A 26,084-nucleotide genomic window follows, 5' to 3' on the forward strand; every position below is an offset into this window, starting at 1 on the left:
AGGAAGACTGGGCAGATATTCTGTAGGATGCCCACCCACTATTGGGATTTGTCTGATGTTTTTCTCATGACAACACTGGGTTATAAGGGTACCTGGGTGGCTCAGTTGGTAAGGCATCTGCCTTCAGCTCAAGTCTTGATCTCAGGGTCCTGGGATGGAGCGCCTTGTCCAGTTCCCTGCTCAGCAGGGAATCAGCTTCTCCCTCTCCATCTGCCCCAACCTTTGTTCATGCGCTCTCTCACTCAAATAAGTAAATAAAATCTTTAATAAAAAAAAAAAAAAGACTGGGTTATAAGTTACTAGGAGGAAGGCCACAGAGGTCAAGTGCTTTTTTCACTATATCACAGCAAGCGTACCTACTGTCAACATGACTAATGACTGTTGATGGCCTTGGTTAGCCGCCAGAGGTAGTGTTTGTCAGGTTTCTCCGGTACAAAGTTAGTCTTTTCCCCTCCCTTTCTGAACCGTACAGTTTAGAAGGAAGTCACTCACAAAGTGAAGAGTTTGACTCTTTCTCCTTAGAGGCAGAGTAGCTTTGTCAATCCTTTGAAAACCTTCTGCATGGGAGATTTAGTCTCTTCTTCCTCATTCATAAATGTATTCAATCACTTATTTATATCAGTATGGATTTGTGGGTATTCACTTGATACTTTGGGTTATAATCTACTATTACTTTATTTTGCGGCACAGAAGTTCCAGCTTTGACCACTGGGAACCCTCTGTTGGCTCCTATGGTCCTTTTGATGTGGGAAGCAAAGGCAAAAGAAATGTAGTTTAAATTGAAATCTCCTTACAGCTTGTAGCCCATGGATAGATCCCTGAAACATGCAGAGTGTGAACTTCCTCAAGGTTGCCTTAGTGACTTACTGTTTAAAAGTAACCTTATCTTGGCAGGAGTGGGCCAAGACTTGCCTTCCTTTCCTTGGAGACTCCCACTATCCCTAACCCCCTCTAATTAGAAAGTATACAACCTATCACTGCTCATAATCCCAGTATAGCTCTTTCTACCCACCGTTTCCATCCCATAAATAAGGAAGGGCTTAAGGGTATAGACAGGAGAGATAGGAGACCCCTGACTCCCCTGACCAGGCTCCAGAACTATTCCTGCCAGGTGGAGATGCTGAGATAGAGCTGAACTAGAGATTAGAGAATAAACCAAGAAGGCACAAGAAGAATCTCAAGGCCACAAGCTTCCCAGTCAGTTCTCAATAGAAGACTGCCACTAAGAGCCTGCAGTGGCAACCGATTCCAGACCCCTCTCACTCTAGAGAGCTTTTCTTTCCCTTTTGGGCTCACTTTCACTTAATAAACTTTCACTTCATTCTTTTGTGTCCGTGAGATTCATTCTTCGACTCCATGAGACAAGAACTCTGCAATCCTGCAACACTCTGACACACTCCCATCAATTTTGTTTTGAGCGCTTCCTGACTTCCCGAGAATACCAGTCTCCAGGCTCATCAGCCCTAGAAATATATTTCCTGCCTCAGCCCTAGAAACAGCCATTTCTCCAAAGAGCCCTGTTCCTTTTGCTGGAGAAGAGTATTAGAAATGGAGGTGTGCTGCTTGTTACCAGATGTCATTTCTTGTGGAGCTCTCAGAAGGCAGAGCAAAAATATACATGTTCAGCCTACACCATGTATGTATACTGACCTACAAATACTTGCCTATGTAGCCATCTCTACCTACATCATGCTAACCATGAGTTCATACTTATATCTCCAACTCAAATCCATTACTACAGGGATCATTCTAGTGTCTTCCTTTTGCTTATCTCTAAACTCCAATTCCAATGCTGAGAAATCAGTGTCTCGATTTTTATCAAAATCAGTTTTGGAAAATTCTCAATCCCCTATGAGGGAGCACAAGGCAAGCTGAGGATAAGCACAGGCTGACACCCTGCAACCCCTCCCCTGGATACAATACAGGTGACATTCCTCAGGCACTCCTGGCCACCCTAAAACTAGAGGAAGAGAAAAAAAAAACAATGGTTAACTGATAGAGATCACAGCCCTTCAGGACATGAGTATCCCTCAGTTTACCAATGTCTTAGTGATTTACAAGGAAAAAACATTCTTATCAATAACCTAACTTCCAGAGACCCATAACTCGATTTCCTGAAGCCCTAACATCACTCGCCCCTCCATAAGTGCCAAAAGTGGTGTGAGAACCAGAGGCAGCCCATTGACAAGGACCTGCTAATGTCCTTAATGTTAATGCTTTACTAAAAGAAAAAAACAACTTTAACTTGACAATAGCTGGGCATCCAGGAATCCTGAGGGTCTTCTTTAGCATATGAAACTCCTTTTGGACACCTCCCTTTGTCCTTACCTCCCCCAACTCTCAAGTATATAATCAACTACCCCTCAAAACCCCAGTGCAGCAGCTTTCTACTCATGGGTCCTATTCCTGTGCTTTAATAAAATCACCTTTTTGCACCAAGATGTCTGAAGAATGCTTTCTTGGCCTTTGCCTCCAGACCTCACCAACATTCCAAAACTACATCACTCTATGTCTCCAAACATCGCTTCTGCTTCATTCTTTTATTTCTCTGCTTCTGGGACTCCAATTGCACTGTGTTGGTCCTTTTTCCTGCTCCTACTTTTTGTATTTTTCATAATTTTTTCCTCTTGTGTTTCACTCTAGATATTTTATTTTATCTTATTTATTTTTAAATATTCATTTGAGAGAAAGAGAGAGAGCACGTGGAGAGAGGAGCAAAGGGAGACGGAGAGAAAGAATCTGGAGCAAATTCCACACTGAGAGCAAAGCCCTACATGGGGCTTGATCTCAGGACCCTAAGATCATGATCTGAGTCAAAACCAAAAGTCAGTGCTTAACCGACTGCTCCACCCAGGCACCCCTACTATATATATATATATATATATATATATATATATATATTTTTTTTTTTTTTTTTTTTAAAGATTTTATTTATTTATTTATTTATTTATTTATTTATTTATTTAAGAGAGAGACAGAGGGAACATGAACAGGAGGAGAGGCAGAAGAAGAGGGACAAGCAGAATCCCAGACAAGCACAGAGCCCTGATTCAGGGCTCAAATCCCAGGACCCTGAGATCATGACCAGAGCTAATGTCAGACTGTTAACCAACTGAGCCACCTGGGAGTCACCCAGGTGCCCTCCCACTCTAGATATTTACAGTGACTTTCTAATTCATCAATCTCTGGCTGTGGCTCCTCATCTGCTAGTAAATCCATTCACTGAAGTAATTTTTTTTTTAAGATTTTATTTATTCATTCATGATAGAGAGAGAGAGAGAGGCAGAGACACAGGCAGAGGGAGAAGCAGCCTCATGCCAGGAGCCCGACAACGAACTCGATCCCTGGACTCCAGGATCATGCCCTGGGCCAAAGGCAGGCACCAAACCGCTGAACCACCAAGGGATCCCTGAAATGATCTTTTTATAGGTTCTAGCTTTCTTTTAAACTTGTATTTGTTCATGAATTTTTGGAAATTTATGTTTTTTTCTGAAAAAAAAAAATTTCATCTAAATATTTCAAGTGTATTTTTTGAGTGATTTTTCATTTAGTTGTTCCTTTCTATTTTTTCTGTCTTCTTTTCATGATTACTTTCTTAGTTGAAAATTTAATTTAATCTTTTTCTTTAGCTTATCTTATAATTCTTTTGCTTTTAGGATTAAATTTATTTTCTATCATTTTTTCTTTTTTAAAAATATACTCAAGGCTATAAATTTACCCCTGAGAATCATTTTATGAACCCAGAGGATTTCTGCGTAGCATTTTCTATGTCCTTTGAGATCTATTTATTTCTACAATGTTCTCTGCTCTAACCAATGAGTTAAGTAAGTAAACAGGAATTGATTTTTAGCTTTCAGATATAGTCCCAATAGTTTATTTTTGCTTTTATTTCCCTTGTCTCAGGAGCTATATCTAGAAAAATGCTACAGCTGATGTCAGAGAAATAAATGCCTTTGTGCTCTTCAAGGAGTTTTTATGGTTTCAGGTCTTATATATAGTTACATCTTTAATCCATTGTGAGTATATTTTTGTGTATGGTGTAAGAAAGTAGTCCAGTTTCATTCTTTTGCTTATAGTTGTCCAGTTTTTCCAAAGTTATTGGTTAAAGAAACTGTCTTTTTCCCACTGTATAATCTTGCTTCCTTTGTCAAAGATTAATTGACCATATAATTATGTGTTTATTTCGGTTTTCTATTATTTTCCATTGATCTATGTTTCTGGTTTTTTTTTTTTTTTAAGATTTTATATATTTATTCAGGAGAGACACAGAGAGGGAGAGAGGCAGAGACACAGGCAGAGAGAGAAGCAGGCTCCATGCAAGGACCCCGATGTAGGTCTCGATCCTGCGTCTCCAGGATCACACCCTGGACCAAAGGCAAATGCTCAACCACTGAGCCACCCAGGCGTCCCTATGTTTCTGTTTTTATGTCAGTACCATACTGTTTTAATTACTACTCTTTTGTAATATAACTTCAAATCTGGAATTGTGATACCTCCAGTTTTGTTTTTCCTTTAATAACTTTTTTCCTTATAGAATTTTCCCCTTCTGTTTTCTATCAGTATGATAAAGCATTCTATATTCACTTTTATTTTTAAAAAGGGAGTTAATTTTGTTGTTTTGAAACTTACAGATTTTTTCTATCCTTTTCATAATTACCTATATATCTTTAGCATACTTAGTGACCTATGAGTTCAACATTTTCCTACAAGGTCTCCAGTTACTCAATATTTCTAATCTTTTCCTGATCTCATTAAGGATCTTAGGAATCCCCAATTATACATTGAATTTTCACCCATTTAAATAATCTTACCCCTTTTTAGACCCCTAAATGTATCATTAATATTTTATTAATTTAATAGGTAATTAATTGTATTAACATGCTTTATCAATGTTAGTGATTACCATTTTATCTTGAATTCCACACATTCCCTCCAGTCCTCATTTCTTCTTGCTGCAGTACAGTCACTAATAGTTCTGTTAGCAAATATGAATTCTCGTCATTTTTGAAATTCTGAAAATCTATTTATGTTGCTTTTATCCAGAATGGTAGTTAAGCTGGTTGTAATAGTCTAAGCCCAAGTAATTCAGTGGAGAAAGGTCAGTCTTTTCAACAAATGGTAATAAAAACTGGACAGTGCCACACAAAAACAAAATCCTTAACCTCCTCTCCCCTTCATAAAAATTTCAACTCAAAATGGGTCATAAACTACACAACCTAAAATTATAAAACTTTCTAAAAGAAAACATAGAAAAAAATCTTAGTGATCTTGAATTAGACAAACACATAGCTAAGATTTTAAAAAGCACTAATCAAAAAATAAATTTAATGAGTTAGATTTAATATTCTCTTTTTAAAGTCCAATGTCAATAAAATGAAAGACAAGCCACACATGGGGAGAAATATTTGCAAAATACCTGATAAAGACTTCTATCCAGAGATACAGATGGCCAATCAACATATGAAAAGATAGACAACATCATTAGTCATTTGGAAAATACAAATTAAAACCACAATGAGATACAACTACACACCTATTAGAATGACTGAAATTTTTATGATCATTCCAAATGTTAGCAAGTATAGGAAGCAACTAGAACTCTCATAGGCTGCCAGTAGGAATGCAAAATGGTAAAACCGGTTTGAAAAAAAAAATATTTGGAGGTTTCTTATAAATGTAAACATACAGCTATAACTAGTCCTAAATATTAACCTGATAAAAATGAAAACATTGGTCCACACATAGGTGTAAGTGGATGTTTTTATCAATTTTATTTATAAGAACACTAAATTAAACCTTAAAGTAATCTAAAGTAAACACCTAAAGTAAATGTTGATGTCTATTGACTAGTGACAAATACCATGCATGGCACATCCATAATGAAATGCTAGCCAGCAATATAGGAAAAAAGCTACTGATACCTGAAACAATACATATGAATCTCCAAATCCCTATGTCAAGTGAAGGAAGCTAAATGTGAGAGGCTACATACTATATGATTTCATTCACATGGCATTCTGGAAAACGTGAAACTGTATGGACAAAAATCAGATTAGTGGTTGCTGGGGGCTATGGCTAGGAGAATAGATAGCTACAAAGGGGTACTTTGGAATTTTTTGAAATGAAGAAAAGAGTCCATATTTTTATTATGATTATGACTACATGACTGTACATTTGCCAAATTCCTCAAATGAGGGGATCCCTGGGTGGTTCAGCAGTTTAGTGCCTGCCTTTGGCCCAGGGTGTGATCCTGGAGTCCCGGGATTGAGTTCCACGTCGGGCTCCCTGCATGGAGCCTGCTTCTCCTTCTGCCTGTGTCTCTGCCTCTCTCTCTCTCTCTCTCTGTGTCTCTCATGAATGAATAAATAAAATCTTTTTTAAAAATTCTCAAATGTTATATCTCAAAGAAATAAATGTTATCAAATGTAAATTATACCTTAATAAACATGACTTTAAATGCATATGGGTATAATTCAGACTGGCCACTTCACACCATCTCCTGTGATACCCTCTTCATCCAAGCCAATACCATCACTCTTTGACCTCTTGACTAGTCTTCCTTCTTCAGGATCTTCAACCAGTTTTCAATATGGTAGCCATCGGGAGCATATTAAATATAGTCATTTCTTTTTATAACACCATCCAATTTTTCCCATCTTACAAAGGCTTAGTATGAAAGTACCTAAAAGATCTTTCTCCCATCTCTTGAGCACTTCCCTTGTCTTCCCTCCATTTCCTATTCCCTCTTCCCAGCCACAGTAACAGATTTCTTTCTCTTCCCACTAGACTTTTCCCATCCTAGGGTCCTGGCATTTGCAGCTCCCTCTCCCTCTTTCCAGGTGCCTGAATTACTTGCTCTTTGCTTCTTTAAGACCTTCACTGAAATCTCACTTTTTTAGTGATAGTCCCTCTGCCACCCTACTTAAAATTTCAACCTCCTCCAACCCTTGGCCAATATTCCCTATCTCCTTCTCTGCTTGATTTTTTTCCAGAGCACTTCTACATTTCTAACGTATTAGGAATGTTACTTATTTTGTTGACCACTGGGGTCCTTCGTCCCCTTACACTACCAAATTGAACACAATTTCCATCAGAAAAGAGATTTTTGTCCTCTTCGTTGATCCCTCTCTCACTGTGTCTAAAATAGTATCTGCACAGAACCGGTGCTGAATACATACATGTTGATTACATAAAGAAATGAATGCTCATAAGGTTTTTCTCCTTTAAAATGAATCACTTAAGTACATTTGATAATAATACCATATATATTTCTCTCCAGAGAAACAGGACCAATCAGAGATTATGAAAATATTTACTTTTAAGCAATTGGATTACTTGATTATGGAGACTGACAAATAGAAAATCTACAGAGCTCCTGATTTTGGTCTAAAGGGTCAGAAGGCTGCCATAGAACAAAGTAGAGCCTATGTCCTATTTCAAAGCCTCTCAGGCAGGAGAATTCTCTCTTACTTGAGAGACAGTCAGACTTTTGTTCTATTCAGGTCTTCAACTGATTGGGTAAGGCCCACCTACATTGAGGAGTGTAATCTGCTTTACTCAGTCTATAGATATCAATGTTACTCTCATCCAAAAACACCTTCACAGAAACACCTAGAATAATATTTTACCATATATATATCTGGGTACTGTGTGGCCCAGTCAAGTTATAGCATGAAATTAGTCATTAAATCATAATATTAATAATATTACTACTACTCTGTTATTTGTACATATGGATTTTCTTAAAATTATACCACATTAAGCCAACCTGGCATTCCTGGAATAAATTTATTATTTTATTTGTTGTGATATAGTACTGATTAAAGAGTTATTGAATTTGGTTTGCTAATAATTTTACTTAGTGTCTCTGTAATAGTTTTCAGGGTTGATGCCGGTAGGTGATTTTCCTTTTTTGTCCTGTTGTCATGCAGTTTGGTATCAGAACGTTCTAACTTCATAAAATGAGTTGAGGTCTTTTGACTGTCCTTAATATTAGATTTTTTCACATGTTTTAGAATTTTCATTTTAGGGGCAGCCCGGGTGGCTTGGCAGTTTAGCGCCGCCTTCAGCCCAGGGCGTGATTCTGGAGACCCGGGATCAAGTCCCATATCGGGCTCCTTGCAGGGCGCCTGCTTCTCCCTCTGCCTGTGTCTCTGCCTCTCTCTCTCTCTGTGTCTCTCATGAATAAATAAATAAAATATTAACCCCCCCTCCAAAAAAATAAAAGAATTTTCATTTTAGGCTCATTTCCAGTGGGTTTGGTTTTTGGCTTCTTTTCATATTTCCATGTTCCCCTGCATCCATCTCACCTTCCCTGACCATTTTGTGACAGCTTCCACCTAGACTCTGGAATGTCATCCTGGAGTAGATAATAGCAGTTTGGAGTCATCCTGGCCTTGATAACAGTAGTTTGGGGTCTCTGTTCCATAGGGATCTGGGGACATCCACATAGTTATAAGGCCAGTATATGACCGACTCAGTTTTTGGTGGGGAGTTTAGTCTCCAGCTGAACATTCCTAGACCCTCATTGTTCTAGAACTATGGTCTCCAGGCAATGGTTTCTTCCCATAACTTCTTTTTTTCAGGACTTCCACTCAGCTCCTGACTTCAAGTAACTTGGTTCCTGTCTGTCTTGTTGGTTGTTTGCCTGTAGGGCTTGCCCAGAGGAGCTAAACTCCCTGCTTGACTTTAGACAAAGAGCCCAGTGGGTCAGAGGCTTCCAGCAGTCTTTCACTGCTTCTCTTGAGCCAGACATCTCTTTTTAGCTTTCTATTTTTAGACCTTATCTGTCATGGCTGTGTTCAGAGCTGAAGGCTGGATCAAAGCATGAACTCATTGAGCCATCTTGTCCAGAACACTCGTCCCTATCTTTCTTATTTTCAATTCACTGCATTGTTGCACAGGAATTTAAAGCAGCTCTTTTACTCATCACACCAACACAAGTCAAATAGAACAGGTCTTCTTATCACTCGAGTTGAAAATGAGCAAAACAAGAAAGGGAGAGTTCAAGTGCCTCAGCTCAGGGTTAGTGACTAGATGGTTTACCTGCAAAGCCAAGACCCCACACAGGGTTCTGAGTCATTCCCATTTTAGTCCCAGGTCATACTGGCTGCTGAGGGATGTGAATGCTAAACAATCATGGCATTTGTTATAGACAATTCCCTTGTCCAATGTTCAATGAGTATGACACCTTGGGCATTTTGTGATTTCCAAATGAGCAATATCAAAGGAAAAAAGGTCTGATCTACTGTCACAACATGGATTTTCATTTAGATACTGTCATTCACACTAATTCCTCCTACTTACTTTTCTAGTCCAAACTTCCACACTCTGACATTCCATTAAATTCAACTTGATTCAGCAAAAGTTCAGAGATTCTGTTACACTCAGATATTGACAAGTGATATAGTCTGGTCTACAGCCAGGCTGGAATGAGGAGTCCCCCAAATCATGCACAAATAACCATTCATCCACTCAAGAAATATCTATGAATCCCTGTCTACCTGCTATATTCCTTGCTGGTCACCATATGGTACTAAAGGCAAATCAGTTGGTAGAGTTTGTCCTTTGGGAGTTTAGAGATGATAGTTGGCAAGGAAGGTTGATGTGCTAGTCAGTTACTGACATGTGAGGTAGAAAATGAAGCGTAGTAAAATAGACCGCTCAAGGAAAGAGGAAGAAGGCCAGCCGGGGCTAGGAGATCCGCCTGGAAACTCTTCTTAGATTCCTGGCAAAAGCTGATACACATTGGCCTTTGGTGGGGCCTTTAGAAATGAATAAAGAAGACTAGTCCTGAGAGTCTTTGGGGACAGAGAGCCATCAGTGGTGACAGCTTGTGTGGTTGGAACCGATTGGGTTTTTTTTTTTTATTATTATTCATGAGAGAGAGAGAGAAAGAGAGAAAGAGAGAGGCAGAGACACAGGCAGAGGGAGAAGCAGGCTCCATGTAGGGAGCCCGACGTGGGACTCGATCCCCAGTATCCAGGATCATGCCCTGGGCTGAAGTTGGTGCTAAACCGCTGAACAACCCGGGCTGCCCCTGCTTGGGTTTTAAAACAACAACAACAATCATAAGATGCTGCAGTTTGCACAGCATCTCTCCAACAGGGAGGGACCACTTCTGCCAGAAAGACTTCGTGTGTGTTGAGGGCAGCGGAAAGCTGGCAAGAGAAGGGGGTGACATCTCAGCTCTACTCTGCAAGGTGGTTAAATTTGGACATACAATTCATTGGATGCGCCCCACCCCACCCATCTGGGAATTCAGAGTGAATTAAACTGACCAGTCATCAAAAGAGATGATTTATTTATTGAGAAAAAATTTTAAGGGAAGGGGTCTGAGTTCAGACTAGATGCCACTTAGAATAAAGATCTGAAGATCAAGGTAGTCCCCAAATCTTTTCACTGTTTACACATTTCACACTTAAAGGTATGTTGGAATTTGCTTTTCTAAAGATTTTCTCTGATCCTCCTTTGAGTCATGCCAGACACCACCTCTGATCCTTCCTTCAGTCCCTGTGGAAGACCTGCAGCAACCCACATTAATCCAGACTTCCAGGCAGAAGGTCCTGGTTGAAATAACATAGAAATCATGACAATGGCCATGGATAGTCCTGTTGCTAAAAAGTGACCTTCCCACACATTCCCAGAAGGCTGCCTGCGCTGGTTTCCAGTTCATGTTTGCCAATGTCCTACCATTTCAGGGACTTGGGTCACAACAGTGCTTCTGTGTTATCAGGAATTGGAGGAACACCAAAATAATATCAGACATACAAGGAACTGAAGAGATGCTAATCTCATTTCTGCACTACCTTGTTCTTTGGCTGACTACAACACCCAGCACATTGTTACCTCCATGATTTTAAATCCACAGCATTTAAAAGGATTATACATATAATCCTACGTAAACTGGACCAATTGAGTTAAAAAAAATACAACAAAAACATAAGGGCAATATTTGTATTCAAATGTCAAACACTGTAGGTGTAGTTTAGTGTACTTTCCTAGCAATGAATAGCATTCCAGAGTGTAATTAATTTATCCATGTTCCTATCAGCATAGTATTATTCCAGGACAAAAAGGGGGTGGTGGGGGGGGTGGGGGAACAATGATGTTATTTCTTTTGGAAAAGCTTTCTTAATTGGATTTGTGCTCCTTTCGTAGCAAGGTGGAGGATGTGGTTATTTGTCAAACGCAAGGGCATCTGTGAGGTCTGAATCTGTGGGTCTGTAACCGGTACATCCTCTTCCTTGGGTGACTCCAGGCTGCCAGGAATTAGTGCTATGCTCTCAGGACCTGGGTAGAGGCAGCTTGAACAACTATTTTCATGGACAGTCTTGCTGTCCGCCAGTCAGGCAACACTTGGTGGCATTTGTTGAGCACAGAACACAGTAAAGACCCCATAGAATCAGTACTGCAGAGTTGTATTTATTTCACAGAAAAGATAGTCTTTGTCTTGAGGTTCCTAATGTAGCAGCCATGAATCACCTAGAATACCAGGGGTCCATAGGTCTCCTGATTGTAGGCAAAATGTTGCACGTGTGTGCATTTGGAAGTATGGGAGGAAAGCCATAGCTTTTCTCAAATTCTCGAGAAGATTCCTGAAAAGTTAAGAACTACTGCTCTAAACGCATAAACAAAACATCCACCTCTTTAGGATGCCCGGGTGGCTCAGCAGTTGAGTAGTGTCTGCCTTCCGCTCAGGGAGTGATCCTGGAGTCCCCGGTTCGAGTCCCACATCAGGCTTCCTGCATGGACCCTGCTTCTCCTTCTGCCTATGTCTCTGCCTCTCTCTCTCTTTCTCTCTCCCTATCTCATGAATAAATAAATAAAATCTTTTAAAAAAAAGAAGAAAAAAAAAAACCCCAAAACATCCACCTCTGACACGGCCAAAGAGCACCTGCAACACAACAAAATAGCAAGGACAAAAATGAGTGCAGAAATGAGTTTCTTTGCACCAGATGTGCAAAGTGAAGGAATAGCCAGACGGGGGGCTTTGTCCTGGAAGGGAAAGTCCTAGAACAGAAGTGACCAACTTAACACCTATGGACAGTCAGGATATTGAGTAAGTGGGTTCTGCTAATCGTCCTTGTCAGGGAGAATGTGGAGTGGTAGGGCACATGGTAAACTCTCTAGTTTGTATTTTTGTGGAAAATACGGCCCCTGCCTTTGTTGCTGTGCCAAAAGTAAGCATAAAGTTTCTAGATCTCTTGAGTTTTATAAAAGAAACCAGAAATCTTGATGCTTAGGATGAGATTTTTCAACTACTTAATCTTGAAAACTAATTCAGAGCTAAAGCAAACAGATTCCATGCCAAGAGGCTCAGAGTCGGCCATGGTCCCCTCACCTTAGACTTCTGCTGAAGATCTGGGATTTGAAAATGTCCTGTGTCCATGTTGGAGGATGATCATCAACTCATCTGGAGGGGGGAAAAGGTGAGTTGTGCATGGAGAATGGAGGGATGTCTTTTGCTGGCCTGGAAGCTTGGAGGAGCACAGCAATGGAAAATGAGGTCATGGAGCTGGAATGACCTGTACACAGGTTGTGGGTGTTTCTTTTTTGGAACAAGAGCAATCCTTTAGGGGGTTTTAGGAAAATTCCAGGAGACTTCAGCATTTAGGAAGGATGCTCCTGGTGTGCAGGACCCCCAGCCAAAGAGGAGCCCTGGGGGGAAACTGAGGCCAGGTCTCCTACAACCAAGTGAATCAAATGGGGGAGATGTTGGCCAAGGAAAAGGAACAGAAGGGATGAGAGCACCACATGGCCATCAGAGAAGACACGGCCATGCCAAACCATCTGCGTGGGGCACTGATGGAGCCGTGGACAGCAATGGGGGCAGAGCGCCCCAGGTGACAGGGAAGGTGGGGTTCTCTTCCATCACTCTGCACCTCATCAGTCACCGGCAGGGCAGATTGAGGACTTCAGTGCCCTTCCTCCCCTTTGTCCTTCTTGGGGGAAGTACTGTAACTGAGCATATGACTGCACTCAAGATATGCTCCACTGCTACTGAAGAAAGGCTGTTTGCTTTACAGGTGTTCCTCACCGACAAATGAGAGTTTCCCATAGGTTAGCAGAAGTCGTGGGGTAGAGAGGTGACAAAGCAAGAAGAGAGGTCAAAGGGCAGGGGCTGTCCTCAGGCTAAAGCAGGGGCATCTGGACACCAAGTAAATGGTCGGCAGAGGGAACAGTCAAGAACTGTCCACGTACCCCGGTCCAGAGTCTGTAAGAGCACCCTGGGTGGGTGAGTCGCCCCGCAGATCAGTCCTTTCCGATGGCAGAGCCTTTCTTTTTCCTACAACGTGCGAGCAAGATTAGGAACATAAGCAGGACATCCGAGCTGCAAACTGAGTAATGAGATTCTCCTAACAAAGAGAGAAAAGTGGCTGGAGCTCTGGCTTTGGATGCCACCTGCATTGAGGTGGGAACCCTCAGATGAGGAACATAAACCCACTCAGAAGAGCCGGGGCTAAGCTTGCCACCCCATTCCCAAGACCCAGCTCCCAGCGAAGGGACCGAGAAGGAATGGAGAAGGTGGAAGCGCCAGAAGAGGAGAGAGAAATGACCCCAGGCCTTTGCAGGCTGTGGCTCTATTGTTAGGGTTACTTTAAGCTCGGTCACACCTGTATGGTGGGGAAAGGTGAGTTCTAGAAGGGTAAAAGCAGGAAGTGAAAGAGAAAAGAAGAAACCCTTTCAAGAAACAAAATACAATCTTCCTTGCCTGTGATCCTGTCCTATCATCACACATTAAGAAATGACCCAAACTGGGCAGCCCGGGTGGCTCAGCGGTTTAGCACCGCCTTCAGCCCAGGGCCTGGTCCTGGAGTCCTGGGATCGAGTCCCATGTCGGGCTCCCTGCGTGGAGCCTGCTTCTCCCTCTGCCTATGTCTCTGCCTCTCTCTCTCTCTTTGTTTCTCTCTCTGTCTCTCATAAATAAATTAATAAATGCTCTTTAAAAAAAAAAAGAAATGACCAAGACAGTAGCATCATCATCAAATAACCCATCATCACATGTGGGATGGAGAGAAGCAGGAAGAGAAGAGCACCACCACTCTCAGACGTAGCACCTTTTGAAAACACCACCATACAGGCCGTCTCCACGATAACTGGGTGACAGGTGGGCAGGCACGGCTCCAGGACCAGGGGAGACGGTCATCCCACAGCTGCCGTGGGGCACACCACACACCATTACCTGCCACTGAAAGGGCTGCACACAAATTTAATGGGACAAACATTTTTGCCTTAACCGACTCTCCATCCCACCCCCCTCCTCAAGTTACCCGTGGAAAGGTGGGCAAAAAGGGACCATCTCCGAACAACATGATCTGGAACATGATCTGGAGAAGGGTGGACCTAGGGAATTTCCAGATAGAGTGTATGCATTTTCCCCCCTAAATATTAAAGAATATAGAATTATTGCAGGGAGTGGGGGAAGGAAAAGGAAAATACAGATTTGTGTAAATAAGAAAATAGATCCCACAGAAGCCCACCATCAATAGACAATATTAACATTGGGGTGTGCTTTTTTTTTTATTTTCAAAATGACGCATAGCATCCCGTGTGCACAATTTAGAGACCCAATATTTTGCATTTAAGATTACAGTGTAAGGACCCCGCGTCCTACAAACTGTTGGCAAACGTTGCCCTACGGACGGCATGAGGGATTCCAGTCCGGAGAGCCATACTCTGTCACAGGTACAACCATTGACCACTTTTCTGTTCTGAGACAGATTCTAGTTATTGCAAGTAAAACTACAAAGAACCTTTTTATGCCTAGAGCTTTCCTAAGGTTCAGGCCCACCTGGCAGAGCCGACTTCACACAGTGCATCACACATCAAGGCTGCAGACATTTTAGGGCTTTCCGATGTGCCTGGTGTGGGTTTGTCCTGGCCCCCGTGGAGCACGCAGGTGCCAGCCCTGCGTTTGCCGGCTGAGCTGAGTCCTGGAATGTCACAGGCCCCGGTCCCCTCTGAGGGCCTCCTGCCCAGGGGAGCACCCAGGCCAAGGCCCAAGAAGGAGACAGGAGGACGAAGACCAAGCGGAGGGAGCGTCTTCTGGCTCTAGATCAGGAACCTTCTTGCTCTGACCCCCCTGCACCGGTGAGCTGGACCTTTTTCCCCAAAGCTCTCACGGGACTGGCATTTGCAAGTTCCCCGGGCTCATGGGGGCCTCCCACGCTTGTGGGCAGCTGCTGTGACATTTGCTGGCAGGTCACTCAGGCGCTGTGATGTTTGGCCTTCGTGGCCCGTGCCAGCGCCCCGAGGACTTTGGAGTGGCCCTGCCAGGGCGTGGGTGGCTCCAGCGACAGCCTCCCGCGGGCCTGGGCTGCACCTGCCACGTGCACAGCCGCACCTGCAGCTCGGAGCTGGACACCCGGTCCACCCGGTGGGCAGGTGGGTGCTCCTGGATGCCAGCGCGGGGATGCGGGGACACAGCTGGGGGCGGGGGGAGCGTGCGCGCCGCAGCCACAACGAGTCTGCTGGGGTTTTGAGCGTCTCTAAGTTACTGTTTGCAGCTGCAAACAGTAGGGACATTTGTCCTGGCTTTCCGCCGAGGGTGGGGGTCCCCCGGAATGCCTTTCTCGGGGCCGCAGCGGCTTCTAGCCTGCCTCCTGCAAACTCCCGCAGGAAGGGAGATCTGTCTGTCTGTCTGTCTGTCTGTCTGTCTGTCGGGCTGGCTGGCAATCGTGGCAATGCGGACTTTCTGCCGGCTGGAGCCTACCCGGCGAGATCCGGGATGCAGGCAGCGGAGGGCCGGGCCGGGGCTCGGCGGGGACCCCTGGGGACAGGGCGGGGCGCCCTCGGGCTCCGGGAGGCCCCGCCCGCCTGCCCGCCCCCCACCCCCGCCCCCCGCCCGGGGAGGGCGCAGCCTCGGGCTCGGCCGGCGGACCCGCTGCGCACCCGGCTGCCTCGGCGCCCCGGACCCGGTAAGTCCAGGCTCCCCACCCTGATGGGGCTCCAGCACCCGGCCTCAGCACCCCCACGCCCCCCGGACCCGGAGGCCCGCCGGGATGGAGGATGGGTCGCGCCTCCTCTCCCTCTGCGGGGCTTCACTTAGAGCCGCACGCCTAGAGAACTGTCTCACCACCATGTCACAGCCACATTTCCCCATTTTTATGAAATCTCAGGCATTCTTGTAGAAAACTTGGGAAAAACCTAAAAGCACCCAAAGAAAACTAAAACCGCCCGCGCTCCCAGTCCCCACTGGGTTTCAGAGACCTCACCCAGCTCAGGCAATACTGCCATACACACCCGGCCTCTGAGGGGCCTTTCTAATTTGGGGGCCAGGAAGGTTCTTGGGCCTTGGCATCTCCCTGGGGAAGAAGCGTGGGACTTGCAGAACATTGTTGGTATCTTGTCTTGATCGTGGTAATTGGGGAAAATGTGGAACTTCTGCAAGAAAGTTGACCGAGTAGCTGTCGTATGGATGTCCTGGATCTATCACCTGTTACACTGTCCTTGCCTGGATTTTTTAACCTAGTGTGTGAACTGTTAACCTACTGTATGTAAACTGTTTGTTTTGAGACCACATTTAGGTTTAAGATGGAGCTTCTGGTTCCATTAAGGAAGGTTCTGGTCAGTAACCATTTATGTTCCTGGTGGTGGGGAACTTTGCTGTGATCACCCGGCTGTTTAAAATCATATATGGTGATTTGCTGGAAAGCACCTAGACTCCCATCTATGGATTGGTTGGTTTTTTTTTTTTTTTTTTGCTTTTGTTTTTAGATTTTATTTATTGATTCATGAGAGACACACACAGAGAGAGGCAGAGACACAGGCAGAGGGAGAAGCAGGCTCCCCATGGGGAGCCCGATGTGGGACTCGATCCCAGGACCCCAAGATCATGCTCTTGAGGCAAAGGCAGATGCTCAACCACTGAGCCACTCAGGCATCTCTGATCTATGGATTGATTGTTAGGGAGGGAACCCGAACCTGCTTTCTGTGGTCTATTTCATATATTCATCAGGGATGAGCTAAGGATGGGTCCAAGGAAGGCATTCTCCCTTTTAAGAATATCTCCAGAGGTCTGGCTTTTGACAGGTTCTTAGAAAGTCGATTGTTTTGAAAATAAAGTATGCTGTGAAGACATCAGAGGGACTCACTCTTGTCATCCTAAGTCTCTGAAGGTACAGCTGGTGATTTCAGGGCTTTTTGGTAATTGAATGGGACATTTATTCATTCATGCATTCATCCATGCATGCCTGCATTCCATGAATATTTATTGCACTCCTACCACATGCCAGATACTGTTCTAGGCCTTGAGATATATGCAGAATAACACATGCAAACATCCCTGCCCTCAAAAGCTTGCGTTTTGGTGGAGAAGACAAACAAGCAATGGACATAATAAATAAGAAAACCATATTACAGTGGCAGTTATTAAGTAATATGGAAAAAAGAAAGCAGGTTATGGGTTATCAGGAGTGGAAGGAACAGGATAAAAATTCAGCTATACTGTCAATAATTACTGACTGCCCTAAATCTTTTTAGAAATAAAGTAGTTTGTGGATACATATCTAACTATGTTAATAATAATAATAAATACGTTAATCAGATTAATAATAATAAAATATATTTTAATATACAAAATAAATAATACTACAAAATAAATATAAATACAAATAGTTTACGTTTTATTATGTAAAAACATACATTATATTGAAAGAGGTTTCCATTTGGCTACCCCCAATTTTATTTTATTTTTTTATGATAGACATAGAGAGAGAGAGGCAGAGACACAGGCAGAGGGATAAGCAGGCTACATGCAGGGAGCCCAATGCAGGACTCGATCCCGGGACTCCAGGATGGCGCCTGGGCCAAAGGCAGGCGCCAAACCGCTGAGCCACCCAGGGATCCCCTACCCCCCAATTTCTTTCAAGACTGTATCATGCCTTATTGGTTATTTGCACTTGCAATCACATTGTAGTTGTATTGGATTTAATACTTGGCACCCCCACTTAATTCAGGAATCTCTTATGGAATGAGTCTGGGTGCTGGCGTGGGGACAAGGTGAGCAAGATCATCCCTGACCTTCCTGAGCTCCTGGAAAGAAATGCCCAGACAAGCCTATAAATTATTGTGAAATAAATTAGAATCTGAGTGGTATAGACAAGGCGCCATGGGATCAAAGAAGGGGAGGGGCATTTGCCCCCAGGTTGGCAGAGGAGTAGGCATTTGGAGGACCAGCAGGATTTTGACAATCAAATATGGCAGTCGTGCCTCTCTTGAGGAGAGAGCTGCAAAATTTAGAGGTGGCAAAATTGGGGGTTTGTTCTGTGCCTCACAGAACCTTGTGGTAGTATAGTCAAGGGAGATTCTAGTATGCCCAGTTTTTGGATAAGAAAACTTCGGCTTCTCGAATTTATTCAATCTGATAGTCCATCTGCCCTCCTTCTATGTGACTTCAGCTGCCCTCCGGAGGCTGGGAATCCTCCCATCAATTCCTCACACCAGAATGCTTATCCTTTTTCCCATATTGGGTTTGGCTGGGTCCCTCTCACCAGCTCACTGGTTCACATTTACACCCTTCATACCCTGGAAGGGTCTAGGGGCCCCGTTGGCTTTTTATTTTTTCTTCCTAGAGGTAAATATGTTTTCAGAATTTATTGAGAGTAAGATGAACATAATTGATAATTGCTTCCAAGGAAATCATGCTTGCAGAATTCTTAACTTGATAAGATCATATTCACCAAAATTAGGCTAACCCATAATTGGTTTTACCCTAATTCTGCTTCCTGAAGCAAGTAAAGCCTAATGATGATTTCAAGACTGAAGAAATGCTTATTAAGGAATGCTGTTAAGATGATAGGAATGGGGGTGCCTGGGTGGCTCAGTTGGTTAAGCATCTGCCTTTGGCTCAGGTCATGATCCCAGGGCCCTGGGATCGAGTCCCACATTGGACTCCCTGTTCAGTGGGGAGTCTGCTTCTCCCTCTCCCTCTCCCCCAGCTTCTGTTCTCTTTGAAATAAAGAAATAAAATCCTAAAAAAAAAAAAAAAAAAAAAGAAGCAGTGCAGAATCTTAGCATCTCTCCAGATCTCAAATCTGAATCTGCATTAAAAAAAAAAAAAAAGAGGATAGGAACGTTATGCCTGTTTACCAAGATAAGTAAACTGAGGCCCAGGGGAGCCCTGTGTTTTATCTAGGCTTGAGCCAGGGCTGCAAATCAGATCTCTGAGTTCTGTATCAGACACTCTCTCTTCTCTTCCCTGCCCCCCAGCATCAATCCCTCTGAGCAGAAGTTTGGTTGGAGTCAGCCCACAAAAGCCTTGGGTGCTCAGTAAATGCTTAAGAAAGAAGGAAAGGTGGCAGTGCTAGGAAATCTGTTCTAAAAGCTTCCAGGTCATTATCAGTGCTGACAGGCGATGTAGCTGGAAGAGGGAGAAATGCAAAAGGGGCAGCATGTGCCAGGACAGCGTGACGTCACTCACTGCCCCCTTCTCCTCTGGGTGCAGCTGGGGGCCTTCCAGAATCCCAGGGTGGTGGAGACCCAGTTGGACTCCATTTCTAGCTGTTAGCTCAGCTCACCTGCCCAGAACGCTGTACCCAGGGTAGTCGACTTCCAGCAGACCACTAGCTCTGGCCCTAAGCTTTGAAGAGAAAAGAAAATCGTACTAACCTTGATTGGGGGCAGTATCTAATCTGCATGAGGAATCTCAAACCCAGGATGGAGAAGAAACTTCTAGAAACCCCCTCTTTCTAGGCCCAGTAAGGTCAGTCTGAGAATGTTCAGCACAGGTTGGCCGTAAGACTGGTTGTGTTTGGAGTTTGACCTCCCTGGTTCCTGCTGCTTCTGCCTCCCACAGCCCGCTTGTCACTGTACAAGCTATGAAAATCTGTGTTCTCTCCTGTCAAGGAGGGGTCTTCTGATGGCATCTTTAGGTCACAAGCTAGTCTTCATCTGGGTAGACCTGGTGGCCAGGTCCTCTGTCCCTTTGACCTTAAATATAGAATCCGTTCCCTCCCTACAAAGTCCTGAGAACTCCTTTTTCTGTACTAATAGAATGTGAGTTCACGGCTACAAGACTGAATTCTAGATGTATTTTTGATAAGAGACATGACCTTGGGCAGGTCAGCTCAACTCTGTGGATCCCAGTTTCCTGTAAGTTCAGATTGCTGGCTTACTTGCTCTTCAAATCCATGTGAGTCCAGTAGTCTGCCACACAGGCCACAGGGCAGTGCGTTGGCATTATAATGGAAGTGAACTTGGAAGAATGAGACATAAACCCCCAGCTGACATGCAGATTGAGTTCGTTTACATCATGCTGACTATGAAGAGCACATTGCCAAACTCATTTTGAGACTCATTACACAGAACACCACGTGGCCCAGCATGCAGGCCTTCGGGGCACAGAGGGCATTTCGCAAAAGCAATACAATAAATTAAATGTAAAGGAAGAAGAAGATTTCTCTTTAAAAATTCAGAGTCGTTGCTTGAAAGGCAGTTGATGAACTTGGCTTTTCGGGGCCTGGCATTAAGGCTCTGACAGGCTCCACATAATTTAAGCTGCCAGCGTGAGTTAGGCAGGAGGCAGCTGGGGTTATAGTGAGGCTTGAGAGTTTCTCTCTGCCACTTCTCTTCAGGTTCCATCAGGGACATAGGAGACCGAAAAAGAAAATCTAAAAAACAAATGAGATTGGAAAATTGTTTTATGAAATCATTTCTCTGCTCATCAAATTCTTCCTAGCACCTTGCAGCAGGAAAGATGGGTCAGTTTCCTAAGGTTCCATAGTCCCGTGGGTCTCAAGCTTGGCTACAAATTAGGATCACCTAGGAAGCTTTATGCCAGAAAGCCAGGACATCACAGTCTTTGAAGGAGGGATCCAGGCCATCAGTATTTTTTTGAAGTTCTCCAGGTGATTTTTTTTTTAAAGATTTTATTTATTTATTCAGGAGAGACACACAGAGAGAGGCAGAGACACAGGCAGAGGGAGAAGCAGGCTCCATGCAGGGAGCCCGATGGAGGACTTGATCCCAGGATCCCAAGATCCCAGGATCACGTCTTGAGCCAAAGGCACATGCTTAACCCAGGTGCCTCTCCAGGTGATTCCAGTAGGTCACAAGTGGGGGTCCTTGGACCAGGAGTATCTGTAGTACCTGTGAATCTCTTGGAACTGCAAATTCTCAGGCCCCACACCGGCCATTCTAGATCAGAAACTCTGGGGGTGGAGCCCAGCACTCTGCATTTTTAGAAGGTGATTCTAAAACATGCCAGGGGCACCTGGGTGACACAATTGGTTAAGCAACTGACTCTTGGTTTTGGCTCAGGTAGTGATCTCAGAGTCATGAGAAAAAACCCATGTCGGGCTCTGTGCTCGGTGAGAGTCTGCTTAAGACTCTCCTTCTCCGGGGCACCTGGGTGGCTCAGTCATTTAAGTGGCTGCCTTCAGCTTGGGTCATGATCCTAGGGTGCTGGGATCGAGCCGAACATCGGGCTCCCTACTCCATGGGGAGCCTGCTTCTCCCTCTCCCTCTCCCTCTGCCTGGCTCTCCCTGCTTGCATTCTCTCTCTCTGTGTCAAATAAATAAAATATTTAAAAAAAAAAAGACTCTCCCTCTCCCTCTGCTCCTCCCACCCTGCAAAACAAAACAATCTGAAAGAAAGAAAGAAATATAAAGCATGCCAAAATTTGAGCACCACCACCTGAGAGCAAGGCTGAGGACGGTTGGCCTGGCAGGTTTTCAAAGCAGATGTTTCTGGTTGCTTCCTCTGGCCACAGAAAAGTCCGTCTGGTTTTAAGTAACAGATCTTCTCTGTGATCCCCCCCCCCCCCCCACCACCATGTGGATTAGCTGCAGGAGTTGCTGTTAAATCAACTTGCTGTGTGAAGCTATTGGTTCTAAACTAATTCACCTCTGGAGGTTGTCCACCATAATTCTAGTCTCATGTGGTCATGAAGTGTTAAGAATGCTCTGATAGTCATTGGTAGCAGGATTCCCTGCTTGTGGTCATTCTGTGTTCTTTAGGGGAAAAAATTACATTATCAGCTCAAGGGCTGTGTATTTTCTGGGGGCAGGGTTCTGTGCATTCATAAGTGTTCTGAAGTCATTTAAAAAGAAAATGTGGGACATGTTTGGAAAGCTCAGCTGCCTGCAACCTCGCCCTGAGTGATTTCCAGCAGACTAGCAGCTCTGCATCTAAGCTTCGAAGAAAAAAAAAAGGTAACCAAACAATTCCTACCTACTGCCATGGCTAGAATGGGGCAAAATGCTGGTTTTGTAGAACAATCAGTACCTGGAAGTCTCTTGAGCCTATGCAGCTTAACCTGTTCTAACACATCTCAGGGCAGACTCAAAAGCCCCAGAGATGTCCAGAAAACCCATAAACTCCTCTGTTTCTCTTTCATGAGGAGCTTCTCCACAAGGTAGAGAGAGCCATGGTGGTCAGCCCTGGAAGAGCCAGACCTAAAACCCCAAACTCCGAATCCCTGGGCTGGTTCTATTTTTCTTTCTTTCTTTCTTTCTTTCTTTCTTTCTTTCTTTCTTTCTTTCTTTCTTTCTTTCTTTCTTTTCTTTCTTCTTTCCTAGATTTTATTTATTCATTGAGAGAGAGAAATAGAGAGAGCATGTGCACACAAGCAGGGAGAGGGGTAGAGAAAGCATGCAGGACTCAATCTTAGGAACCTGAGATCATGACCTGAGCTGAAACCGAGTCAGATGCTTAATCAACTGAACCACCCAGGTGCCCCAGGGCTGATATTTCCTAATGAGCTGGAAAAACCAATCCACTCACACTCAGGACCCTAAGTTCACAGCACTATGATAGGGTTTCTTTCCATCCACAGGGTATTCGGTGCTGGAACACACCACCCCTTGCACATCACCCCCTAGGACGCCCGAGAGTACCTTAGTCTGACTAGTTGTGCAAACCACGAGGCACCAGTGGTAGCAAGTGTCTGATTTTTCCAGGTCCACAGGAGGACAGGGATGTTTTCTGTCCCTTTGTTTTATGGAGTTAGTGGGCACAGCAGCATCCAGTTCTGGGGCAGCAGGCAGAGAAAGGAAGTGGGTGTGTGCCATGGGTACCGTGCAATGTTCAGACATAAAGGAAGGTAGGCACACGGAGTAGCCGAGGTGGCTAAAGCCATGGCAGAGAGGAAAGAGAGGCAGATACATAACCCAGCACCACTTACATGGCTTAGCTCCGGCCGCCGTAACAAAATCCCACAAGCTGGGGGCTTACACCACAGACGTATATTTTCTCATCATTTGGGAGGGTCTAAGTCCAAGATCAAGATTCTGGAAGGGTTTGGTTCTTGGTGAGATCTCTCTTCCTGGTTGCCTTCTCATAGCATCCTTGCATGGGAGAGATTTCTCTTTCTTATTATAAGAGCATCGTCCTAGCGGGTTACGGTCCCGACTGTAATGATCTCCTGTAACCTCAATTAACCTCCTGAAGACCTTGTCTCCAGGTGCAGCCACATTGGGGGTTAGGGCTGAACAAAATTCAGTCCATAGCACATAAACCAAGACACACACACACACACATACAACACAGTGTGTATATTAGAGGAACTCCTTCTGGGGGTTTCCGAGGAGGTAGACGGTGGCAGTGGTGAGTGGAAATAAGGGGGAACCAACTGATTACTTGATCAATCCAGAGAGGTGCTGTGCAGACTCAAGGTGGCACATGCCAGGGACTCAGGTGGATGTTCGGGCACCCCTCTCCCTTGAGATTTCAAAAATCTGTGCATGTGTGGGTAGGTTTGGGCCGGTACGTGCTTTCTGAGTCCAGATTGCACTTTTCTTCCAGAAAGCTTTCTCGGAAAGTTCGAGCTCCTGCAGCAGAACCTTTAAGCCCAGGATGATTCCATCGAATGCCACCGAGGTGATGCCCTTTCTGACCACAGTGTGGCAGGGGACAGTTGAAGAGGGCGGCAACAACATGTCGGGCCTGGCCCGCAGGTCGCCCAGCCGTGATGACAGCCAGCTGGCGGCGCTCTACGTGCTCATGGTGCTTGGCTTCTTCGGCTTCTTCACCCTGGGCATCATGCTGAGTTACATCCGCTCCAAGAAGCTGGAGCACTCCCACGACCCGTTCAACGTATACATCGAGTCTGACACCTGGCAGGAGAAGGACAAGGCGTATTGCCAGGCCCGGGTTCTGGAGAGCTACAAGGCATGTTATGTCATCGAAAACCAGCTGGCCGTCGAACGCCCCAACACACACCTTCCCGAGATAAAACCTCTGTCCTGACCCCGCAGTCGGTTAAAACTGGACAAATCTTACTTGGCAATCTGATTTTTCTAATCACGTGCCTTTTATATTCTTTATTGTAGGGATGTAATTGGGTTTTTTGGTTTTTGGTTTTTTTTTTTTTTTTTTTTGCTCTTGTAAGGGGTGAAGGATGGATTCATGACACTATTTCTCTAAAATCACATTTCTTCTGTGATGGCTGCCAGCTGTTCCCCAGTATCTGTCTCTGCCTTGTTAATTTTAGCAGCATTCCAGCGATCACGACCTCTGAGAATAAAAGCTGTATTTCCCAGACTCCCTTGCAGCTAGCAAGGTCATTTAACGACATTCCGGCCTGTAGACATGGGAGGGATTCTTGAGAAGGAAAGGGTGTGTCTCCCGCTTCTCTCCCCTTCCCCTTCCCCTTCCCAGTGGCTGGATGGGGATGAGGTCATGAGCCAGCTTTGACTCTGGAAAAGGACAGCATCCTCTCGGGTGGTAGAGCAGCAAGTCTATGTCCCTGGGCAATGTCACAGGGCAGGTTCTCTCTGCCTTCCTGCTCACTCGCCAGCTCAGGCATTATGGGAAAGAGAAACTGATCTTCCTTGGGCCTCTTGTTATTTTGGTTCTTGTCAAAATGACAAAGTCAGTATCCTAATAATATCCTATTTTATGGGATGGAGACCAGAGGCATAAGATTGCCTTATTTGTCCCAAGCATCCTCCCTGCTCCTGTTACGGGACAATACCACTCTGCTTTTGTCATGAATGCCCTCACTATGGTGGCTCTGGCCTCCCCTTCCTTCCTGCCTCCTGCCCCCCTACCTTATATCCACCCTTCACACGTTCCCCCTCAACCCCAAACACACATTCACAGCCATATCCACACATGCGCACACACAGACACACACACACACACAGACACTTCCTACTCACACATGTCAATTTCTGAAAAATTCACTTAACTACAGGACTGAGATGCTGGAGAAAAAATTTCCACCTCAGAATGTGTACCAAGGGGAAGGGGTTCAGTTATGGCAGAAGGGAGGGGTGCACCCATCACCCCAGAACCCAGGAGAAGGAGCAGGTATGGGTAAGTGGCAACACTGGGATTGGGGGGCGGCAGGGCCTTTTGAGGCCATGTGTCCACTGTGGTTGAATTGTGTCCCAGCCAAAAGACATGTTCAGGTCCTACCCCTGGTACCTGTGAATGTGACCATACTTGGAAATTGGGTCTTTGCAGATGTAATCAGACTACAGTGAGGTCATTGGGGTGGGCCCATATCCAATATGAATGATGTTCTTATAAGAAGTGGGAAATCAGGTCAGGGACACATGGGGAGAACTCTCGTGAAGACAGGCAGAGATTGGACTGACACACCTGTGAGCCAAGGATGGCCAACAATTGACGGCCACCCCCAGACTGGGAGAAGCAAGGAGGGGAGCTCCCCTACAGGCTTCACTGGAAGCATGGCCCTACCACACCATGATTTCAGACTTCTGGCCCCCAGAACTGTGACACAAGTAGTGCCCTCATCCCCACCCCTAGAGACAGCAGCTTTCCTCTCCACTCTCCTTCTCCCTGTGGGACAGAAGAGTCTCTGGGAATCTTTCCTCACAGATGAGAGAGGGAGAAGGGATTAGGGTGGAGGTGTGGTGCTGGGGCTGTTGTTTGGGGCAATAGAAGAAAGCCTTCTTAGCGTGACCCGACCTTCGAGAATCCCAGAGAACATGTGCCTTGCATTCAGACCATTTCTCCAGCAGCTGCATTAAGTGCTCAGGGACATCCTGAATGCTTGCCCATTCCTGAGAAGGATGGAATATTTAAGTAAAATATAACTTTTGGAAACCTGTACAGAGAATAAATTAAAAGCAACACATAAGCATCGTTGGCCGTATTCAGTGGACAAATCGGG

General features: G+C 44.8%; 1 protein-coding gene across 3 annotated transcripts; it reads left to right on the forward strand.

The window, feature by feature from the left end:
* Positions 1 to 15,241: 15,241 nt before the first annotated feature.
* KCNE1 (potassium voltage-gated channel subfamily E regulatory subunit 1) lies at positions 15,242 to 24,482 on the forward strand. Of its 3 annotated transcripts, none has more exons than XM_025986484.2 (2): positions 15,242 to 15,387; positions 23,747 to 24,482. In XM_025986484.2, exon 2 carries the CDS (start codon positions 23,798 to 23,800, stop codon positions 24,188 to 24,190), a length of 393 nt encoding a protein of 130 aa, XP_025842269.2. In that variant the 5' UTR covers positions 15,242 to 15,387; positions 23,747 to 23,797; the 3' UTR covers positions 24,191 to 24,482. The 3 variants fall into 3 exon arrangements, with proteins under 3 accessions (XP_025842269.2, XP_025842270.2, XP_072596854.1); XM_025986485.2 differs by lacking the exon at positions 15,242 to 15,387 and adding an exon at positions 15,825 to 15,920; XM_072740753.1 differs by lacking the exon at positions 15,242 to 15,387 and adding an exon at positions 22,037 to 22,155.
* The last annotated feature ends 1,602 nt before the right edge of the window (positions 24,483 to 26,084 follow it).

This window comes from Vulpes vulpes, chromosome 15 (assembly GCF_048418805.1).
Source record: "Vulpes vulpes isolate BD-2025 chromosome 15, VulVul3, whole genome shotgun sequence".
NCBI lineage: Eukaryota > Metazoa > Chordata > Mammalia > Carnivora > Canidae > Vulpes > Vulpes vulpes.

What these genes read in the sequence shown, in the direction of transcription:
- KCNE1 (XM_025986484.2), top strand. Translation starts at nt 23,798, where the DNA reads ATGATTCCATCGAATGCCACCGAGGTGATGCCCTTTCTGACCACAGTG.